We start from the raw sequence: 23160 nt of genomic DNA, 5'->3' as shown, positions 1-23160 counted from the left end.
CCCACCCTCTAGAACCAGGCCTCCTAGTTCACTAAAAGTTGATGTTTAAAAATTATCACGCTTAATAAAGTACTTCTCAGTGCATTGCTATAATGTGATGTATTAACCCGTTTACCACAGCGGCAATTCCACTGCGGTGTGGTGCGTTTAATAAGTGGGCAAAGCTGCGTCGGCCAACGGACATGCGCAGCACTACGCGCATGCGACGGCAGTTGGCCGACAGAAGCATGCAAGGGGTTAAGGTCCAAGCTTCCACATGCCAAAGAAATAAACTTTTTTTTACATTTTTAAGAGATTTTATCACATTTCTAAGATTCAGAATCATAATGGGGGGGGGGCAATAAATGACCTCACTTGAAAGCACATTTACCATTTTTTTTACTTGTTATTTTTACATAACCTACATGATAAAGATTAGGTTGGCTCAATTCGTGTTAAATTCAGATGAAGAGCCAAGGTAGAACCCCCCCCCCCCCCCGACAAGGTTCTGGGTAGCACACCCCTAAACGGAAGGAAAGACCGGTCTGCATCCTGAGGTAAAATGAGTAGGCCTCAACCCACCGACCACGCAATCGATCCTTCCACGCAGAAAGGCGCCTCAATAGTCCCCTATTTACTGTTCGTACCTCTTTAAGGTGACGTTTATTCAAAAAAATAGCGCCAATGGCGAGAGGCGGTGAAAAGGCGACGCGGTCCTCCCATTGGAAGAGTCCAAAGATGGCAGCGAAGGCGTATGCGCAGAACAGGCAGGGCGAGCCGGTGAGAGAGGCGCGCGGCCATTGGCTGCAGCCCGAGATGCTGGGTCACGTGCATCGGCGGTACCCGGCGCGGATGACGCGGGAAGCCAAGATGGCGGCGGAGCTGGTGGAGGCGAAGGTAAACGGGAGGGGGCAGGGGAGGGGTGCCTGGGACAGAGGGCGCGGCCTTGGGAGGAGAGAGACCTTTCGGTGCCGCGGACCCAGAAGAGGCTGCAGCTTCGAGGCTCACGAGAAGGGAGAGGGGGTGAAGACTAGTGCTTTAGCCGCAGGCCCTGATAGAATTGCTGTTATCCCGGTAGTTGTCCTGACCAGAGTAGACAACCGACCCCTCCCCCTTGGTTCTGACGAGAATAGGTGGCTTTGTCCCGCCTGGGTGATTCTGACCCTCTACATCAAATGCTGCCTATTTTTACAGATCAGCCTCTCCTACATTCTTCCTGTGGGGCAGGGGGCTCGCGCTTCCCTGTTGTCCCAACCTCCTGAGGCCAGGTCAGACGCACCCCCGCTTCCTGTCTGCAGAGACTCCTGGTGGTTCTCAGTTGCCCGAGACCATCTTCCAGCTTCAATTCCTTTGAATGCTGGTTCTTATAGTTATGTTATTACGATTATAATATGAGCAATGCAAAGGAAAACAAACTACAGCGTGTTCCTCATGCGTGACAGGATTGTTTGAGAGTTCTGCCCAATCTTGATGTAGGGTCAGATAAGCATCCTTTCTTGAGGCATTTCCTTGCTAAGTAAACTTTCAGGACACATCCGGGCTATTAACCTCCTTTCTATCAAATTATAGATGTTTAGACCCAACGATTAAGTCTCTTCTGCTCAGCCCCAACCTGCTGGACACTAACTCTTGCTTGCCCAGTGCTCTAATTAGTGTTCCATACATATTTCATCTCTAGGACATCCAACCACAATCCTTTATATAAAAAAATCAAAATGAAGTGTTTGAAGCCAACTGACGCAAGAGGTAAGAATCCTTAAACTTATCATGCTTGTCCAATGCTGGCTTTAACGTTGTTGGTGCCTGCTTAAGAATCTTTGTTGGCGCCCCTCCACCGATTCCTAACCTACAACTGTCCACTGGTGCCCATTTCTTGCATGTATTTTATAGTGCTACACATTCCAAGTAGAATGTCAGAGTACTTTACTTAACAAACATTTAGACACCGTGAGTCATACAAGTGTGTCAATGTATAGGCAGTGTTACACTGAGACAATGTGGACTACAAAGCGTGGTAGTCGCGTCATCCAGCATACTGGTAGGATGTACTAGGAGTGTGTGGTCTGGAGAAAGGAAATGACAGGTGTACTAACTTTTTATGCTTTGAAGTTACTAAAGTTGTGTAACTGTGAAAAGGAGGTAGAACAACAGCACCATACAGGGGCGGAGGAGCGTCGACCCACTGCTTTTGAGTAGTGCAAAGTAAAGCAAACATAAAATTATAACTTTGAGTTGTTATCTTTTTGTGTTTCCTGCTGCTTTGTAGGCAGGGTTGCTTTGCTCTCAGTACAGGGAGGAGTGGTTTGCCCAATCCTAATACACATGACTGTTTGGTCGTCACTCTTGGGCCACCCAAATCAGTCATGCACACTTTCTCCTTTCTCCATGCAGGCTGCATTACAGCCTGAATGGCAAACATGACCAAGCCCCCATTCCCTGGCTGAGCATCGATCCAGGATGCTCTGACCAATCCCAACACTGCATTGCAGCGTTATGATTGCTAGGAACCCAGGCTTTCCTGACCAATCACAACGCTGCATTGCAGCCATGTGATTGGTCACAGGAGCCTGGCTGTCTTCCAGTGCCTCAGTCTGACGAGGAGAGCAGGAGCAGAGACACAGGACCTGGCAAGGTAAGTGTTAATGTTTTTTTCTTTTTCTTTACATTGCACACCGTTTCCGCTCGCCTTCCACCAGGCATGCCGGCTGCCACTGATATCTACTAGATACTCTTACTCTCTCCTCTAGTGCTGACATACTTTAGGCTGCCTTTCGCCATTTCACGCATCCTTGTCCTATAGTGCTAGGGTGTGATGTCCAACATAAATTTTATACTGAAGGAGTACCTGTCTGACACAACATTTTATGATTCAACAAAGTTTAACGCTTTACCACTTTGTCCTGTGCGGTGCAGCAAACATTCAAAGTTGGGATTGTTTGGTGAAAGTGATTTTCTACAACTTGAGGCCTGCCTCGAGGAGGTGTAATTTATCATAAGAATGTATGGGTGGATGCGATTGCCCCATGTATGACCAATGCAAAAAGAACAGATGATGGACGAATGCTAAATTAATCGAACATTAACCCCCGCTGTCAGATCTGGGTTAAATCCATCATTTCTTTTGCATGCCATTCTAGTTAAGACCCAGACATATGCAAATCAGTCTTGACCCTTTTCCCCATGGGAACAGTCCAGCTCGAACTGCCAGGCCATGTCCTCCCTGGACCAGAAACAAGCATCCTGGGACTGGTTTCAGGGTAACACCCCATATCAGCCAGCCTAGCTTGAATCTGGTGGCGTAGCGAGCACTGGACCAACGTCTGGGCATACCCTTCCACTTGGGGCGACATATGCAAAAAGAACAGATGGTGAACTGAATGGTGAATGAATCAAATATGAATCCCCAGTCACAGATGTAGGTTAATTCCTTCATTTGTTTTGCATGCCACAGCATTCCAATTTAGACCCAGCCGTATACATGTTCCCCATGGTGGTCCAGCCCAAACTGCCAGTCCAGATCCTCCCTAGACCAGAAACAAGCATCCTGGGACCGGTTTCGGTTTAAAACCCCTCGTCATCGAGGCTAGCAGCAGTAAGGTCTTTCCATGATCTCTTGGACTTTGGATGGGGTTGCTCCCATATTTTATTGATTTGTTCTTTTGAATGGACCTCCTTTATAGGCATGCATGATGTTTATTCCAAGATGTAAGCGGTGGAAAAAGTGTTTGTAAATGGATTTGTTTCATACAGTGTTGGGGTAAAATCCCCCAATGACATCTGGGTGGTTTGGGGGCTGTTGGTTTTGGTAAAAAAAATATTGCTTGTTTGCACACAGTATTGGCAATAAATTCTCCTGATCTAATGGGACTCTTGCTAAAATTTCCCTATGTACTGGTATGACACTATTTAGTGTCTATGCTAGATCAGTACCTGTTTGTAACATTTATTATGTTATTGCCAGGTAGGATGAATATATTGATAGGTCCTAATGAATAATGGACTTGCACTGCGCGTTTTTTTTAGTGATGTTCCTTTGCATTTTACGTGCTCCCTGGTATCACTCCCTACTCTGCAGTGTGGAAATAATATTGTGATTAGCAGATCCAACTCCTTGGTCTGTCTCCCTGGGCACTGTGTGTGCTGGATTTCCAGCTGTTTTTTAAAAGATGAAAAAAGTACTTTTGTATTTCTTATCAATAATTCCGTTTATTGATCAATTTTTTGTATCAGATGTTGGCTTCACATCTATCTTCACTTTAATAGTGCATTTTCGTGCTTATATCATATTCAACATCGATTGCATATGCAACTTTCCCGATGCATTTCGGCGCCCCGCGCCTTTATCAAGGGATCAATCTGTCAAAAATGATATATCATTCAATCTTTTTGCTATGCATACTATTACCACCCATAAATACTTTTCTACAAGTTCAGGGTCTTCTCGCAATAATGTTATACATTTCTATACCTTCTCTCGCTCTTAGTTCTTGTATAAACCAAAAACATAACCATTTTATAAGTTGCCGGATTGCAGTGAAATGAAGCGATCTACCCATTCAACTATACACTCTGTAAATCATTTAACCATTGTTTGCTCGTGGGCTGCTTGAGTAATATAAACCATAGGTACGTTGCCACTATACTCTCTAGAAGTTGTTACTTAATAGTTCCTCTTCGTTTCAACAACGTGTGCAATCGTTTATAACTCTATGCGCTAGCCGCGTTAACTAGATGAATTTTCTGAGCCGCGCTTACCGTGGTGGCGTTCTGTAGCCGTTACTAAGTTGCACCGCCAGGTGCATGCTGGGGTATCTGCTAGTGCGTCAGACGCGGGTCTTTACGTTTGATTTAAACCCGTGACTCTAAGTGTGTCATCTTAAAGCAATATCGGCCGGACCGATGCGTGTAAAGCAGCACACATGGGTTTAAAAAAAACTATATGTATATAATATCTATATGTCGAATATTTCTGAGTGAGGGAGATCTAGCGTGTCTTGTTCTACTCTACGCCTCCATGTTGTGGTCATGAGCAGATAAAACATATGATCAACAATGTTGTGAAACACATACTTAAAGTATTTCGATACATTTTGTATAGAGTGAAAAATGCAGATTATAAATAACAATAGTACTTTTGTCATCTTTTAAAAAACAGCTGGAAATCCAGCACACGCAGTGCCCAGGGAGACAGACCAAGGAGTTGGATCTGCTAATCACAATACATTGATAGGTCTACATCGAGCATTGGGAAATACCCTGTCTATCTGGCAAACACCAACGCCGCTTTTCCAATGCAGCCCTTCAACTTGCATCTATAGTGTTGGGTCGGGGACTCCAAGCATGTAATGGGCAAACTCGTTCTGATCAGGAAATATCATTTGCATTTAAAAGGGGTTCCTACTCAAGTGGTATTGATTGTTGGGTCTCAGCCTGTGTTGGGTCTCAGCCTGGAGTGAGCAGCGCATGCGTTGCTCTCGCCATGCTGAGGGCTTCTTGAAATCCAATCTGGATTCTGAAGCTTTCAGAAGCCCCGCCCATCTTTTTCATTCGCTGGCGACTTCCATTGAAAAGGAGGCTTCTTAGTCCCTCCTGTTTACCGCCTTGCCCACTTGTGTCCCCGCCCACCGGGATTTCATCTTTTACTGGCGTCCTGATACTGTGGCCTTTAACCTCTTCCATGCTGATGACGGCCCCCAGCCGTCATGCACTACGGTGCTCGTGTGCTGATGACAGCTGGGGGCCGTCATAAACCCGCCCACTCGCGATTCTGCCGCACAGGCGCAGAATCGTGGCCGCATGGAAGGGGTTAATTACTGGGTAAGCACTTTTTGTTTCCCCTTCCCTCTGTCTTTCTCCACAAGCAGATGGTGATCTGTAGAGACACAACTGCATGAGTTGAAACGTGGTTCCACAGCTCTCGTATCACTAAATATTAGCACTTTTATTTTTGCATCGCACTTTCACTCAGTGAAAGCGTGATGCAGATATAAAAAAGAGGCTTTACCGAAAGCTTGTTTACTTTACTTTAAAGAGCACGGCACACACTTTAGGGACACCGCGCTCACTTTATTTATTTCCCACTCAACTTTTCTCGTCCAGCTCAACGCTCCATTCCTCTCCCTTCTAAACATATTTTTGCACAATACCTCCTTCTCTCCCCCTCCCCCTCCCCCCCCCCACCCCCCCTCTCTCCTAGTTTGTCCACAGGCCTCCACTGGCGTGCCTACCCGGCCCCCGTGGAAGAATGTGGGGGGTGAGCAGAGACCACACAAGTGTGCGGTAACAATACCGACCTATTGGCGGTCGACTGGACCCACTACAGAGATAGGGGCACCGAACAGCTACACATTCTTCCACGGGGGCCGGGTGGGCACGCCAGTGGAGGCCACCTGGTACAACAAGGGAAGAATTCAAAACGTGCAATTTATATGCTGACCCAAAACCCTGAAGAAATCGCTGGTAAAGTAAATAACAGTGATGAAACATGTCGGTTGATTTTTAATAGAGTGAGCTAACAGCACAGAATAAAGATATAGTTGCTAGTTTGCTCAGCTCTTTTTAATGGTGATATATCTGTATTCCATTTTTTAGGGATATGGCAACACTACAATGGGTTGTGTAACACATGATGGTTTGTTGGTTTGATTGCACTATTTTTTCTCCCTCTTTATTTTCGGGTTGACAGTAGCTGATGATGAGAAGTGAGGAATCAGGCGAGTACCAGTCTGTCAGATTACAAAGCTGTGCTCTCGCAACTACAATAAGGTGTCACAAAATTCAGTACAATGACCAAAGTAATTCAATGAACAGAAGCAGATTCTTTAGTGGGTTTCTTGTCACAGCAAGGTGATGGTTTATTGTATCCAGACTTGAGGAATGTCACAGTAAGCCGACACGTGTTTCGTTGTGTACATTTGAGTCAACACGACTCTTCAGGGCTGGTGGTACAAAAAAATATAACGTATGCATATTCAGTTGTGCGTCATATCACTGTAACATACTGCATATGGTGACAAGAGTGCATCATACATGCAGTTGTGACGTGCGTATCCATTCGCACGTGGTGGATGTGATTGGTGATGACGCTCGAGATGTTGGGAGTGTACCACTGCAAGGGTGTGAGTGGTAGTGTAATGGTAGTGAGGTTTTGGTGATAATGACATAAGTGTGTGATAAGTGTTTAGCATGCACACGGTAGTCCTGCAATCCGACGGTTTATAAAGTGATAAAAACGTCCAGGTGAGAGCAATCTAAAGTGAAGTTTGTGTATGAAGTTATTTGTGATGAGTTCAAACAGGATCGTGTAAGTGTAGTTTATATTTAAAAGATCGGTGGTATCCGAAGTGAATTAAAGGAAAATAAACTCTCTCTAAACAGGTAAAGTAATTACCTTTAGACTCCACTCCAAATGTATGGGTTGAGAATAGTCTGGAACCTGTAGTAGCGTTCTATGTGGGTAGATTAGAGAGAGACTAGAGGGAGAAAGGAAAAAACTCATCAGGAAGGCATTAAATGGAGAGAATTCCTAAGAGCCAAACGTAACTGTAGCGAACCCAGTGAATTTGAGAATTGCATTTCCAACATGAAAGACAGATTTCGAAAGGGAGGGTACTCTAAGGCATCCCTCAAGACAGCAGAACAAAGGACCAGAATCATCCCGAGACCAGATTGTTTGAAGACACGCACGGAGGTAGAGTCCTCCGGCCAGCAAATCAGACTAATAACAGAATTCAATGCACTCAATCACACCACCAAAAAGAGCTTCAATAAACACTCGAAACTCTTAACAGAGGATCCCGTGCTTAAGGAATTTCTTCCGGACAGACCTTCCATCACATACAGAAAGGGCTTTACTCTGAGAAATAAATTGAGCCCCACAGTTCCCCCAAACACTACAGCTCGTGACTGGCTAACCACACGAGGCCTAGGATTCCACAAGTGTGGTTTCTGTTCCATGTGCATTTGGGGTAAACATGGCACCACAACTTTCAAAAGTCCGGAAGGGACAGTGTACAAAATCAAACACAACATTACTTGCCTGACCAAATTCGTAGTGTACATAATCGAATGCCAATGTGGCAAGATCTATGTAGGCAGCACGATCAGGGCTCTGAAAGAAAGAATCGCAGAACACAGAGCTATTCAGAAAAGAGATCCCAGGTACCCAGTAGCCCTACACATATCTGAATGTCAACCTCTGGAGGATGACATCAAAGTGCGTGTCTTTGGGATTGACATGATTCCCCTCAATATCAGAGGGGGTAACCGAGAATTGACACTCAGACGCAGAGAAGCCACATGGATCATGCGTCTACAAAGCGTGGAACATGGGCTAAACTACGACCCTGAGCTTCAATATTTTCTGGGTGACTAATAGTTACCCCTTGGGATCCTATATTTGTGATATTCACTGCATTATTGTTTTTAAGAACTAGTCACTGATTCACATAATCAAACATAGACACTTCTAGAGATGTCTATACCTTTTGGAAAGAGGATGATACCACCAATTACATGTACTGCAATGTGCACGATTATGATGTATTGTATATTTTAATGTGTTACTTGCACTGTGGTCCATCACATACTATCAACCACAACGTTTGCATGATCATATAGAAATGAAATACTGTTGAGAACATGATGAGTGAGCTCACGAATGTGTAGTGACGATGATGCACCTTCACCCTTTGAATGGCTATGTTATCTAATTGGGTTCTATAACGTCAGCACGTCTATGGGCACCGGGTCACATCAGCCGCTGGCAATCACATCTCAATATACTGTACCTGTTCACCATTACCCATCTACAGGACACTATGTAATAAGATTTTATTACACATTGAAAAGAGGAAAATAAGAGAACATAATAGTCGCTAGGACTTACTTTCCACCTACCAATAATTGAACTAGGATTGCCCACATATCCTGTATTTATACTCATCATTATCTCCTTCCATTAGGTGTAGCAATTTTGTACACCTCCAATCATCCTACAACACCTAAATACCCGAATACCATGTATCTCACATTATCAACTCCCCTGTCAAACATGGCGGTCATGTTTTGACAGCAAATGAATCGACATCTTCTATGTTTAATACTCCGATAAAGAGACACCTCCCCTCCGGTCACGTGTCCGTTCACGAAAGACGGCGACCGGGAACCAACAGAGGAGGGATACCGCTCTACGGGTAAGTTGTTGGGCTCTCTCCACAACGACTGAATTCCCTTCGTAAATTAACTTAAGGAGCTAATACGACCAGGCTCTCGCATTTCTAATGCGTGCACATACACTTTTTACCTTCCGCAGCACACCGCTAATGAGAAAACGAACCCGTTTTCTGAAGTACCTCTACAGACGGATCCCCTCCCGGTTACTGCCTGATACATACCCGTATTAAGGTACAGTTTTATTCTTTACCTACCTACGGTTGCAGCCAATTTTACCACTAATGTAATTTAGAGTGACACAATAGACGTCACTTCCAGCCTGATAACCTTTGCATTTCATACTTTTCCTTTTACCATAGTGCTAAAATTTGAAGACTTTGTCCAACCTAATAGGGCGGAACATAAAGGCAAGTATAATATCTTGCACCGGACTATACTGGATATACTATTCCTACTCACCCATTAATTTGAATCCTAAGACTCAGTGGTAAGAACACTTTCCACTTTGTCTCTTTTAACCTCACTATTCCAATTGTTGCCTTCAACACAGGTGTCCTCGGACATTCCCCATTTTAATGCCTTCCTGATGAGTTTTTTCCTTTCTCCCTCTAGTCTCTCTCTAATCTACACACATAGAACGCTACTACAGGTTCCAGACTATTCTCAACCCATACATTTGGAGTGGAATCTAAAGGTAATTACTTTACCTGTTTAGAGAGAGTTTATTTTCCTTTAATTCACTTCGGATACCACCGATCTTTTAAATATAAACTACCCTTACACGATCCTGTTTGAACTTATCACAAATAACTTCACACACAAACTTCACTTTAGATTGCTCTCACCTGGACATTTTTATCACTTTATAAACCGTCGGATTGCAGGACTACCGTGTGCATGCTAAACACTTATCACACACTTATGTCATTATCACCAAAACCTCACTACCACTCAAGGTCAACCACTCACACCCTTGCAGTGGTACACTCCCAACATCTCGAGCGTCATCACCAATCACATCCACCACGTGCGAATGGATACGCACGTCACAACTGCATGTATGATGCACTCTTGTCACCATATGCAGTATGTTACAGTGATATGACGCACAACTGAATATGCATACGTTATATTTTTTTGTACCACCAGCCCTGAAGAGTCGTGTTGACTCAAATGTACACGACGAAACACGTGTCGGCTTACTGTGACATTCCTCAAGTCTGGATACAATAAACCATCATCTTGCTGTGACAAGAAACACACTAAAGAATCTGCTTCTGTTCATTGAATTACTTTGGTCATTGTACTGAATTTTGTGACACCTTATTGTAGTTGCGAGAGCACAGCTTTGTAATTGTTATATAGTCTTTGACTTTTCAGACGGTTAAGGGTGTTTTTCCGTCTGCTCTTTACGGACTACACATCGAACAATTTTACTACACACCGTAACGTAGAAATTGAGGCAGTGCGCCCTTGATATCTGAATTATCTTAAAAACCCCTGAGCAGTTCACTGTCAGATCCTCCCCTTGGTGTTGCTTCCGTGAGGCACTGTCAATCTCACTTCCCCCTTTTTTCACAGTTAGAAGATAGAGGGAATTGTTAGATCGGTGGTGGACCACTCAGACACACATATAGAGGCGCATGCGTCGATGTAATCTGTAACAGAGTGCAGTTCATATAGATAGAAGGCTTAATTATACCCTGTCTTATCAAATACATAATTTTTTCTAACCACAGAGCGCACAAGGGGTAGGCCATTATTGTTGATTGCCTATTAGAGGCGCCAGGCGTAACTACTGTACGACGAGCGGATGTCCTGCAGTACCTCTGTGTCATCATCTGTTAAGTCTGGTGCTCTTGGCGGGGCAGGAAGTGCCACTCTTTATACCATAAATGTATGTCTGGGTCCTCTTCCAGAGGATTAAACACAATGTCCCATCACAACCGCTCCCGGGGGGGCTGGGGTCATAAAGCTCTCATCCCTGGGATCTCTTATAGGATACAACTTACCTGGTGGAGGGAGATTTCTATTCCTTCGGATTCCTTAAGTTTGTGTCACGAGGTACAAACAGAAAGCATGAGCACCCGCTCGTATCCCCTGACTCTGCCCCCAAGCCATCAACATCTTGGCTCCGGGGGCGAAGCTTGGTCAGTAGGATTGGGGAGGGACATTTTTACAAGACACAGGGCATGATGTGAACTTGGGGATCTGTAGGAAGGGAGGGGGTGCAGATTGTAAGGAATACTTAAACTCCAGATATTTTGTTTAGTACCAGTCCTCCCACCTCCAAAACCGCATCAAGCAGCGATCGCTGTATCCTTTATTTATTTACTTATACTTTCAATCTTTTACCACAGAGCCTCTAATCTGCTTTGCTTCATCGTCACAAATTGAGTTCCTACTCTGTAGTTTCACTGGCGATATAGGGTAGTGTTTCTGTTTCGGCCTTATAGGACTGTGTTTTTTTTGTATTTTTTTTTTTTGTAGCATTCTGTACCCGCAGTGTTGTCACATCTACGCGTTTTCTGGGTGTCACCTCTGCTCTGAAAGGACGAGTCACCCGTCCTATTTTGCTCTGATTTCACAATGGCATTTGATTTAATCTGGTGCCAAAGGGGATTTTGGTTTTCTCTGATGCAAGAATGACACATTTTTACTTTTCTTTGGTGTTTTTAATTTTCTCTGCTCTCCCGTTACAAGAAGATATTTTCATGTGTGCTCGCTTTGCTCTGGTTTCACGCGTTTCTTCTGTGTATTTGTCCGTTTTGTTTTTCTGACGTCACAACGAGTTGTCTCCGTGTTTTGTCGTTGTTGCCCCGCCAAATGTGTGTGCCTCTGTTCTACTTTTTTCTAGTCATAGAAATGTCTCTGTCCCATTCGCCCTGATGTGAAAATGAGATGTTTAAGTACATGTTTTCATGCACCAAAAAACAGGAAGGGTTGTGTATATTTGTGACTTTGCTCTGGTAACAGTGTATCATTTTGTGTATTTATGCTGTCCACGGGTTCGCTTTCCTCAGATGGTGCAGTAGTGAAATGTATCTTTTTGGGTCTGCTTGTGCTGTCCACTCACAGTGATGACTCCCTATGTGACTTCGATGCTGTGACTTGAATTCACGGTGCGGTGTTATGCTGCTCTGCCGGCTGTTTCTTTACACGTTTGCTGTGCTTGTTCTAATATTTCACTGCCTTGTGTTTCTTTACGCGTTTGCTGCTTCCTCTGCTATGATTTAATTGCCAGGTGTTTCTTTACACGTTTGATGCGCTTTCTCTGCTAGGATTTCTCTACTGCGTGTTTCTTAACAGGTTTCCTGTGCTCATTCATGAAGATAAGGACGGTGCACCAGAAATGGAGTCAAAAAAGCTTCCAATTAATCCAAATATGTCCTTTATTAAAATTCAACCACAGCCAACGCGTTTCGTTCTGTTGGAACTTCGTCAGGGCTCAGTTGTGTCAGTTTAGGTTCAAAATAGTCCTGAACCTATGGGATCGAATTCATAAAAGGCCTCGAACTACAAGTAGGTAGGATCATGCAAATAGTCACCCCAAAGTAATTGAAATTCAATAGGCTAGTGTAGCGGCCTACCGTCCTTATTAGAGTAAGCGTGCGCCTTGTATCTTGATGAACCTGCGCTTGCTCTGCTATAATTTCACTTCCGGGTGTTTTACACGTTTGCTGCCGTGCTCTGCTACAAGTTCCCCGCTGGGCGTTTTTGCACGTTTGCTGCGCTTGCTCTGTTATGATTTCCCTGCTGGGTTTGCTACACGTTTTCCCGGTGAAATGTTTCTCGGTATGGTTACTGTGTATGTTTGCTTGATGTCCCATTTCACAGTGAAATGTTTCTAAATGTGTATAATATACTGGGAGTTCACATTGTAACTATTCTATTGGCTTGGTCTAGTGTGTAGATGTATTAGTGTCCTGGCTGGAGTGTGTCTTCCTATTTGAGGTAGGCCTGGTGGCACACTGTTGGAGCCTGTAGGTGAGTTAGTGTCATGGCTGGAGTGTCTCTTCCTATTTGAGGTAGGCCGCTCTGAGCCCTTCAAGCACCCAGAGTACTAAAAATATCTGAAGAGATGGAATCCCTCCCAGTGGAGGTGGCCTGTTGTTCATGGGCTGGGTGGAGGATTCCACGCTGCTCTGTCTGTCTCAAATGAAAAACAATACTGGGCAATGCCAATAGGTCTGGCTTTAAACAAACTAGGCATAGTTATGTGAAGCATTACACGTAAATAATATGGGACAGCGTATGTATTTGGGTGGAAGCATAGAACTGTAGAATATTGGTGTAGGTTAAAAGGTCAGGTGACAGTCGCACTGTCAAGCCAAACGTAAAAATCCATATAGGTTAATGACCTTCCTCCTCCCATCTTTGCCTCTGTCAGAGAAAAACAACATGATTTACAGAGTTATCTAAGACTCTTTAATAGCAATTCAGTGACATGTTTGTGCCCCTAAAAGATTATGTTAAGTTTTACATGTCCTGGTAGTCCGAACCTCATACATTTGTTTTCATTACTGGCAAGGCCTAACTCTTCTATAGGATATCATTGGGTTACCTTATTACATTTAATAAATGTTACCTTAAAATTGGAAGTAGGTGGACAGGTCGAGTTTGGTGTCTAAAGAATTTTAATTAAAAGCTCTCCTTAATGGTAAAGTCAGATTTTAATTCACAATCTGAAAATGGCACTTTTAGAAAGTTGGCTTTTTCTTGCCCTAACTACTTGGTCCCTGCAGCCTGATCTTGGGTCACATTACTAGGTGTAGCTGGCAGTTGGTCTTTGTGCATTGTTCCCAGACAGTGAGACAAAAGGAAGGTAGGTGTTGGTAGGATTGGCAACTGATTTGAAAGAGGAGGGGCTGTCTTTTACCACACTTGCGCATCACAAAAGCTCTGCATGAGCACTCGACCAGAGGGTTTCTCACTGGTCTTTTGTGACCCCAAATAGGGTGGTGCAAGGACAAGGAGGGAATGCCTGACCACTCAGGAGGCTGGGAATGCATAGAAGCTCCACATACTTCAAAGTGGGCTCCAGGTATACAATATTAAACCCTTAGATCCAACTACTCTGTACACTTGTGGACTCTGCCAGGAAAGACTATTTTGCTTCCGCTGGACTGCTGCTCCACTGTTTTGACCTGCTGCCCCCTTGCCTGGGTGATAAGGACTGGACCTGCAACTCTTAACCTATATATCAGTGCCTTGATTCTGTTCCTTTAATTATACTCAAATGTTGCTGCTGGATGGTTTAGGCCGAGTAGCTGATAAACTAAGAACTTTACATGGAAAAATAAAGGCAAATTACTTTCCCATTTAGGTAAAATACACGCTTTAATTCGCAGTCTTCTTCGGAGACCTTTGCAGAGGACTTCTGGGCACACACAATTAACACGTTGCAGACGTATTGTAGTTTAAACACTAAGTTATGTATATTACCGGCTCCTTTTCTACTGATATTTTTCTCTTGTGGTTTTTTTTTTCTTCTCTCTGCAATAACAATTGTTCATACCTTTGGGCAGTAAAGACACTTAATCAGTGCTATAACGTAGTAACTATTTGATGCTAGTGTGATAAGAAATTAAAGTAATTGGGATATGCCAGTATCTCTAGTTTATCTTATTAAGTATTATTGGTCATACTGTCCGTGTCTGTGGCATGGTTTACTCTTATTTTTTTGCTTTGCTGTTGTGCTTGTTTGGTTTTATTGTATGTCCCAGATGTTGAAGAGAAGCAACACTATACAGTTTGTCATTGGCTTTTTCAAACCTGTTCCACACTTCAATCATTCTGAGTTTGTAGTCTCTATGATTTACCTCAACAGCAACACCAGAAACAGTTCTGAGATGCTGTAAAATAGTGCATTTGCATGCAGTGTCACCTCACTGAAAATCGCCAAAACTGCAACATCTGATGTGAATGCTATTCCTACTAGTGGCTACCATAATTCAGCTTTTCACTGCACCTTTTCACTGCACCTTGTGTGCATGCAAAGATTTCCATGTGAATTTTGGTCTTCCTCAAAGTAACTCTTTATTTTTAACATTTTCGTTCCCTGGGTGTTCTCCAAAGCACCTCTTAGCCTTTTTGGCTAAGAAATGTTGTTTTTTGGCCTTAGGAACTGTGAGAGAACTGACCATCACTTTGGCTAATTCTCCTAAAAAAAAGGCCCTCTTTAGACCATGAGCATCTGTATCAAGAACTAGCCTTTTGGTGATGACTGAGCGTTTGATCTATTGTTTATATCCTAAAGACTAGGCTGAAGGCTGTGAAATATTGCATACGTTTTCCCCCCTCAGGCGATGAAATCTTGAGGAGTGCTCTCCCTGCAGCCTCCAAAAAGGCACAAAGTAAAAAAATATAGTACACTTCAAAAAAATAAGTCTCTACCAGTAGCTTCTTCAGACGCCTGCTGTATGTCCATGACGTTCCCTAAAAAGTCAATGTAACCAGCCTCAGATTCTTGACACAAGGTGGAAAAATTCTTAAAACGGCTGACTACCTGTCTGGCTATGGGCATCATGGCTTTCCCTGCCAGTAAAGCCTTCAGTGAGGAGGGGGGGGGGGGGTAGTAGTCAATGATGCTTGGTATGTTGACCAGTCTCCTTCACTACAGTCAGTGCAGGGTAGTTGACAGCAACCACTTCATCACTGATCCGAACTTCAATGGCTAATGGGTATGTTGTTAGTCAGTCTTAGGCACAGAACAGATGCTATTGGCTCAGAAGCAGATCATGCTATCTGATAAGGGACTTGCTACCACCCTACATTTTTCTCCACTCTCAAAGGTAGGTGCCTCCCAAGTGGCAACTAAAGGTATGCTTAAGTGGAAGAAGATAAAGAAAACAAGTGAGCCTGTAGACCTCATAGAAAGGGGCCCTCCAGTTTACAAAAGTACAACCGAGTTTGCAACCCAACCACCAAAACGATCTATTTGAAGCCTTATTGGTGTATTTGAAGCAGATTTCTTTTTGTTGCACTGTATTGCTCCTATAAAGTCCCACCCAGCAAGAAGGCCAAATGTCAGGTTGAGGAGGATCCTGACCAAGATCCACAGAACTACCAGTGGGAAGATGACTGAAGCTTCTCATCACCTCTTATTTTTATGACACAGACCTACAGAGTTGGAATTATGAAGATCCTTGTACTTCTAAAGGTCCTCGCTGTCTGGTGCCCCCATTGTGCCTCAGAGACTTTGCATCAGAGACTTCTAACAAATAATGCAGAACTTTTGCACCAAATTCCCAAACATCTCACTGCCACTTCCACCAGTGTCTCTTTTTTCCACAACTTATTACCAGTTCCGTCCAAGCAATCTCTGCCATTGTCGGGCGGGTGCCTCACGAACCGTGACCAGTATAACAGAGTAAGACTTCACTGAGGAAAGTACCAGAGGAGCACCGAAGAGAGAGGATAGGATAACTGGCCCATTGGCATCTGGTTCAGTACCCTCTCTCCACCCCCACAGATTCATCTGTGTTAGCGAAATTAGTCAAAAGATTTGAATTGTAGGTCAACTCCAAGGAGACTGGCAAGTTTTCAACTTTAGAGATCCTTGTGGGGAGACAGTGAGAGCAATACTCATCTACCACATCCGGTAGGAGACGAAGAAAAAGACTACATCTCCCACCATTCACCCTAACAGTAGGCTTGGACTAGAAATGCAACATCCCTATCCTATCTCAGTGGACAGCAAAACGCTGGCTCTGTCATGGAGGCAGCACAGTGGTGCTCCGTAATCCCATGTTGCCATGTACCATTGCCATAATCTGGAGGCCATGATGATGTGCAAATTCAAAAAGTATGTATCTATACTGTGGCGGCTGATCAAGACTGCAAGCTGTTAGGCCCTCATAGGATGGTGTTGTCCCCAAATACAGCAGACATCGCCTCTTACCTTGATTTTAATCCCAGAGTACATGAGCGAAGAAGAAAAAGCCATCCGGAAAGAGGAAGAACGTTTGTAGTCATCTGTCATCCATTCAGCTTTGGATGTGGTCCTCAGTCTGTCAGCTAATAGGCTCAAATACACCTAGATAGACTAGAAGTGCCGAACAGTGTTCAGGCCATGTCTTACGATGACAACATCCTGTTTGCTGTCACGTGGATGATACATTACATAATTTAAAATAAAACCTAGAGCACGCTGGCCGCCTGTAGCTTTGCAGCTGTGGAAGTTGCCTTTTTGCTTTCCCGCTGGTTGCTTACAACTGTATCCTTCAGCAGCAGCATCCTTACTGTCACCAGCCCTTTTAATCTCGGTCTTGGCCCATGGCACCATCCAAGTAGTACACCAATCAGAATTGCAGCTTCCAGACAGAGGAAGGAGGCCTGCCCATCTATTGAGATAATGCAAGATGACACTGATTTCATGGCATCAGTTCAATCTGCGTCCCAGTTCTTGCTCTTATTCCCACAACTCTCATTAACTACTACATTCCTGCTAGTTGATGAGTTTGGTATGTATTTGTGGATGCCATTCACGAATGGTATCCCTTCATGTTCAACATAACGCTCCTCGACCCTACTCAACCAGGGTCATACACTCTAGCCTCTATAGAGGCCTCCTGGTACAACTAAAGAGGCACGTTCTATCAGCAAATGTGTCTTTTAAAGGTCACAACGTTCCGTGGACCCCAGATAGTGAAAGCTACTCTTCTGATTGATTTATGCCCAGAAATTTTCACAGGTCCCACGGTTACTCTTCTGCAGGGGCCACAAATCTCCTGTGTCAACAACTGGCTGTGCTAGAATAAGGGAATGATCAAGGCCCTGCATGCCTATGCTCATACATTTTGCAGCCTGAGGTTGTTAGTGAAAGGGAAATCTTCTCTTGTCCTCATCTGCTCGTCATTTCCTAGGGGTGATTTTACACAGTATTGGGAAGAGTTTTCAGCTCTGAACAGGTAAAGATTGCTGTTAAAGGGCAAAGGTAAAACTCCAGGCCAGGTGCATATAGGAAAAAAATGGTGTGCAAAACTTTTGGCCCTCCCCTTGAGCATCACCAATTTACTTGTCTTTCCACTGCTCACTTTAGGCACCAACTTTTTTTGTTTTTTGTTCCAGGACTCGATTGGAGCACAAGTGTATTTTTGCACTTGTATATTTTTTCTCTAACAACTCCGGCATCCCCCTCCACTCCCACATTCTGTTTGCTCCCACCAAGCTAGTTTACAGTGATGACGCACATCACAGAATCGGTCTCCTGACACCCACTGCTGCTAATTCTACAGGCAACTTCTTGATTTGGTACTGTACATCTGCCCTGAGAAAGCTGCCCGGATACTTCATGTGCCGGCTACATATCCCTCTTACTGTATACAGAGTGAGCTAGGGGTTCACCATTTGCTCTTCATCGCGGGGCAGTGATGCAATCAGCTCAGCTGAGATCACGATGCAGAAGTGTCACATCCACAGCAACAAAGGCAAGTTGGGAAGAGCTTCAGTCTTGTTTTTATTTTATTTTTTGGACAAAAGGCTGCTTACTATTCATTCAGCGTGTACCTTTTACCTTGTTGTGGTGTGATAAAGATGTACGGCTTCCATTCGAGATTTTGGGCCAGATGTATCAAAGGGTTTTCCCCATTCTGTGTCTATGGGTAAATGTGTTCATACATATGGTACTTAGTTTTTAGGCCGAGCCTGTAGCGCCAGCGCGCATGTGCTGCTCGCTTTGTGAGGCATGCAGTATTCAGTATGGCGTGGAAGCTTCGCCCATCTTTTTAACTAGTTTAGGTCCTAAATGATAGCTTCCGATTAGTTTTAGGCCTGTTGGTCCCTCCCCATGACGGCCATGTTGGCATTAGGATCCTTCCATGGCTACTGGCCCCTTTACCTCAAACACTATTTTCTTCCGTGCCCCCCACCCTACCGCAGTCAGTGACTTCTCGGTACCCCCTCCGCCACCCCACCACACTTCCGTTCGTGCTTTCTTGCACACCAGCACCCCCGTTTCCAATGTGATAGGTCTTGTGTAAATGCAAGTCTTATTGCATTGCAAATGCTTGTTTCCCTTTGTTTTTAATTTACTTTTTTATTTTTTACTGCTTTGTCTTCCAGGGCCGGAAACCCGTTTATGTAAAGCCATTATAAAATCATGTTGTATAATCGTGTCTGCCAAGCCCAAAATTGAAACGATGGAAAAATCAGACTTTGTATGCAAATCATTCATGCAAAGTACAAGGTTGCTACTTCCTCTTATGCTTACATTGATATGTTAATTTCCATGTAATTTGTGTTGGTTCTATGGATAACAGAATACGAAACATATTTTCAGATATGGTTTTTGGTTGCTGAAAGCAATGAATTACTTTACGTAATGAACACAAAAACAAATTGCAAGAGTTCATGCAGCAAAGTATAAAATATGTCAGAACTATAAACGTACCTTTTTAATATTCTCTCAAATGCACCCAAAACTAAAGAACACGTGGATTACCTGAGGCGCTTTGCTTTTTCCTTACTCGCCCGGCTACCCACTCAAATTTGCCACATGTTGAAACTGGCTTTTACGTCAAGCTGAGACCTGACACATAATGAATGCTCTGCCTATTCCTGTGCAGATCTAGGCCCAGAACTGCTCTAGTTGACTCCTACAACAGACATCTTAAGCTCAAGTGGACTCCTACAGCTCTTTTCTACGCTATAAAGTTATTCATGTCAACAGTCATCCTTTGAAGAGAACCAGTAATCCATGTCATATGATCAGGAGCTTGCTAGAATGATCATTATCATGGACGTAGAAAAGAAGTTGACCGCACCTGCCTTCCACCCATTTTTGTTGTCCCCATTCCACAATCAGTTGATGCCCAACCTTGGAAACCTCGTTGTAAGTGAAGACACTCCTCCTAGGGAGATTAGTCTACAGTCGTGCTGAATGATGTACCACGTGATACGGACCAGTCACGCTTCAAAATTGAAGTGATGTAATCATTGAACTTGTCACTGCACCGTGTCACACTACAAAGGGGAGCCACAGTTTTCTCCTCCCCTTTTTTCACTAACTTGTTCTAGCTTGCTCACCCGCCTTGATTCTGTTAATTTCAGGTCTGATGGCGGTGCAGCTAGTGTCCATTTTCTACAGATTACCCATCTAGCTAGTTGGACCAAAATGATAAGCAAATCTCTTTGAGCTACCAGGCTCTTCTGCATTCAGTCTATCACACAAAATATCAAAGGTAGCTTACCTTAATTTGCATCCTAAGATCTTTCAGATAGATAAAAAAATTTTTTGCTGAGTTTTATATATCGTGAACTAGACCCAATAGGGTATAAGAGCGCTTTACATGGCACCAGTTACGTTACATGAGGACACACATTCATTTTTGTCAGGCACGGGGTAAGTGATTTGCCCAGAATCACAGGATGTTTGGCGTCGTTACCGAGACTCGAACCCAACTATTGGATGCCTTCTGATATTGTCCCAGAAAGGTTCTAACCGAGGACCCCACCCCCATTTCCAGACATCTCTGCTTCGCTCAACCATTCCACAGATCTGCAAGACCTTGGCCAGAGGAAGATCCTACTCTTACATCTCAGGCAATCACCGTCCCTGCCTCAATTTAGGTAGGACCTCAACACCTGGCTCTTCGACTGAACCCTTGAGTCCCGCCGACCCACCCATAACTTAGTTTACTTTATTATAAAGCAAAAATAATGCAGCCAGAAAAGCTTGAAGGTGCATGTATAATTAAGTAAACCACTTGTGGAGAAGTGTGGCTCAGGGGTTAGAGGCGGCAGACCCAGAAGCTGAGATCGGCCCTGGACCAGGGTTCAATTCCCCGCCTTGGCGGGTCTTGGGCTCAAAAATTCCACAGACTCGATAATTCTCGCTCCGGTGCCTTCTTCACTCACGGGTTCACACTCTGCGACTCTGGGCAATAGCTTGCTTAATCTCCACAACAGCCCCTTGCGGCGGGATGCCTGGCTTTCACCTTGTGGATACCCTGCCGGGGTTATCTCACAGGGGAATACCAGGACGGGTTCCCTAAGCAAGCGCTTAGATACCGACCTCGGTCAGTGATTTGCGCTATATAAATACATGTACATTTACTGCTGCCTACATACATGAAAAGATATTTAATAAAATATACTCCGAATCATCAAAAATTAATCCCAGAGTTAACACAATTTAAAATAAATGGTCACAGAAGTTGCAAGGGACTGCCAGTAGTGCAACACAGAGGTCATGGCATTCACTAACCTACCCAAAGGTAGACCAGAATCTCCTCATTTAAGTTTTACTGGTTGCTGAGTTTGCCCATGAAACTTCGTCTCAACTGCACACAACTGCCCATGACATCCCTTCAGCATTTTAGCATCTCATTCTGCTCATTGATGATATCAGATCTAAAGTGCAAAGGAATATGACCAAACACCCCAGCATCTCTAGGACTTCCAGCATTTCTTCACCACACACCTATGGTTGTTCACTCTGCACATAAGCATGTGCATCAATATTGACCACGCCACCAGTGGAATCCTGATGCGCACTCCAGCAGTCATGCTCTCACATCATTACGTCTTTGTTTATATTTTTTTGGAAGCTGCACAACATCAGAAAAAACACATTTACTGATGCTTTACATCATGGCAAAAGGAATTGGCAAAGCCCTGTAGTCGAAAAGGCGACCTATTGGCTTTGCCAGTCCTTAATTTCATAGTAATGAAAACAACCCTTTTTATACGATGGTCCACAGATTCTTTTTAAATCCCCTGGATCTTAGTAGAAGCCCCATTGGGTCTATATGTGGTTCAAATACGTTGAGTTGAAAAGACTACTATTGCGTATAGTCAGATGAAAAAATTGCAAGTAACTTCTGCAGTCAAGCACCACTTAAATCCTGATTTAACCTGTTAACCGTGGCAGTAATTCCGCCGCGGTGCGGGCGTTTACGTGCGTGGGCGGGGCCGCGTCGGCCATTGGCCGACGGCAGCACTGGGAAGGTAGTGCTGCCGTCCGCCAATGGCCGACGGCAGCAAGGAAAGGGATAAGAGATCAGGCACGTTTTTAAACACAGATGAAGTGTAGTGAAAGCTGGTTTGTGCATACTCCTATATAATCTTTCCTTTTATCAGTATCAAAACTACAGCTTGACTTATTGATGTATGAGATGGTATATTTCGAAATCACACTTAGTAAATCATGACCCAAGTTTAGGAACTGGGACCTTTGATACAGGCTTAGCAGACCATATCTTGAGCTGCCATTCACCTGCCATCACCCGTAGATGTTCATTACCACCTATGGATGATCCTGTAGTAAGTTGTTGGCTAATATTATATTGCCCTGAGAGGTTTCAAGAGTTTACAACTTAAACAATTTTATTCCAGTACCCTTTAAGATCACACATACATTATGTAGTGAGATTGGTAAATAAGTATCCGAAGAGCCATTTTGAGAAATAAACTTTGCATTTGTGAGCAGTGTCCACTACCACAGCCATACAGTACGAAAGATGTATTTTCTAAAAAGGTAATAACTAGTCCCTTTCAGTGACAAGGAAGGCAATTTTCATTGAAGGGAAAGTCTAATGAAGGCCAATGCTCCAGTTTGTAACATTTTGTCATTGTTAAAATGGTGACCAGTTAATGTGATGTGCTTACCTCTTTCTTCAAAGCGTTGATGCTGGTGCCCCATTTGTTCTAGTGCCTGGAAATAAAGTAGATGAGTGGAGTGTAAGTGGGTTCGCCTGTTATTTAATTCCAAGTTCTTAACGTAATTTGTTTATATCTTGACTTGCAAAGGATGTGTCCAATTTGTTGCACCTTAGCCTGCTTGTGAAATGATGCAGAGATTGAATGTTGTGATTTACTTAGTTTGTAGGAATACAGACTAACCAAAGATTGGAACCTGCCATTATCTGTAGTATAGGGGAATCCTTCCCTTTGGTGCATATTTTATAGTTAATGCTTCAGATGTGCATGACAGACGTTTCATGCCAAGCACATGAAATGTACTTTTGAAGGTTAGTTTGTAAAATTTGAGCTATTGTGAGAATC

General features: G+C 43.8%; 1 protein-coding gene across 3 annotated transcripts in view; it reads left to right on the top strand.

The window, feature by feature from the left end:
- Nucleotides 1–663: 663 nt before the first annotated feature.
- The window catches only part of PIAS4 (protein inhibitor of activated STAT 4), a 150651-nt gene continuing 128154 nt past the window's right edge, over nt 664–23160 (top strand). The window contains exons 1-2 of one of the 3 annotated variants that reach the window (XM_086947092.1): nt 844–876; nt 1658–1725. Coding sequence is in view for 1 of the 3 variants with exons in the window: in XM_086947090.1 (XP_086803216.1) it covers nt 664–876 (213 nt within the window). In the remaining 2 variants the exon portion in view is untranslated. The other 2 variants (XM_086947090.1, XM_086947091.1) reach the window with 2 other exon arrangements.

This window comes from Lissotriton vulgaris, chromosome 12 (assembly GCF_964263255.1).
Source record: "Lissotriton vulgaris chromosome 12, aLisVul1.2, whole genome shotgun sequence".
Classification (NCBI taxonomy): domain Eukaryota; kingdom Metazoa; phylum Chordata; class Amphibia; order Caudata; family Salamandridae; genus Lissotriton; species Lissotriton vulgaris.
The sequence above is the reverse complement of the archived record's forward strand: the minus strand, read 5'-3'. Positions and strand labels throughout refer to the sequence as shown.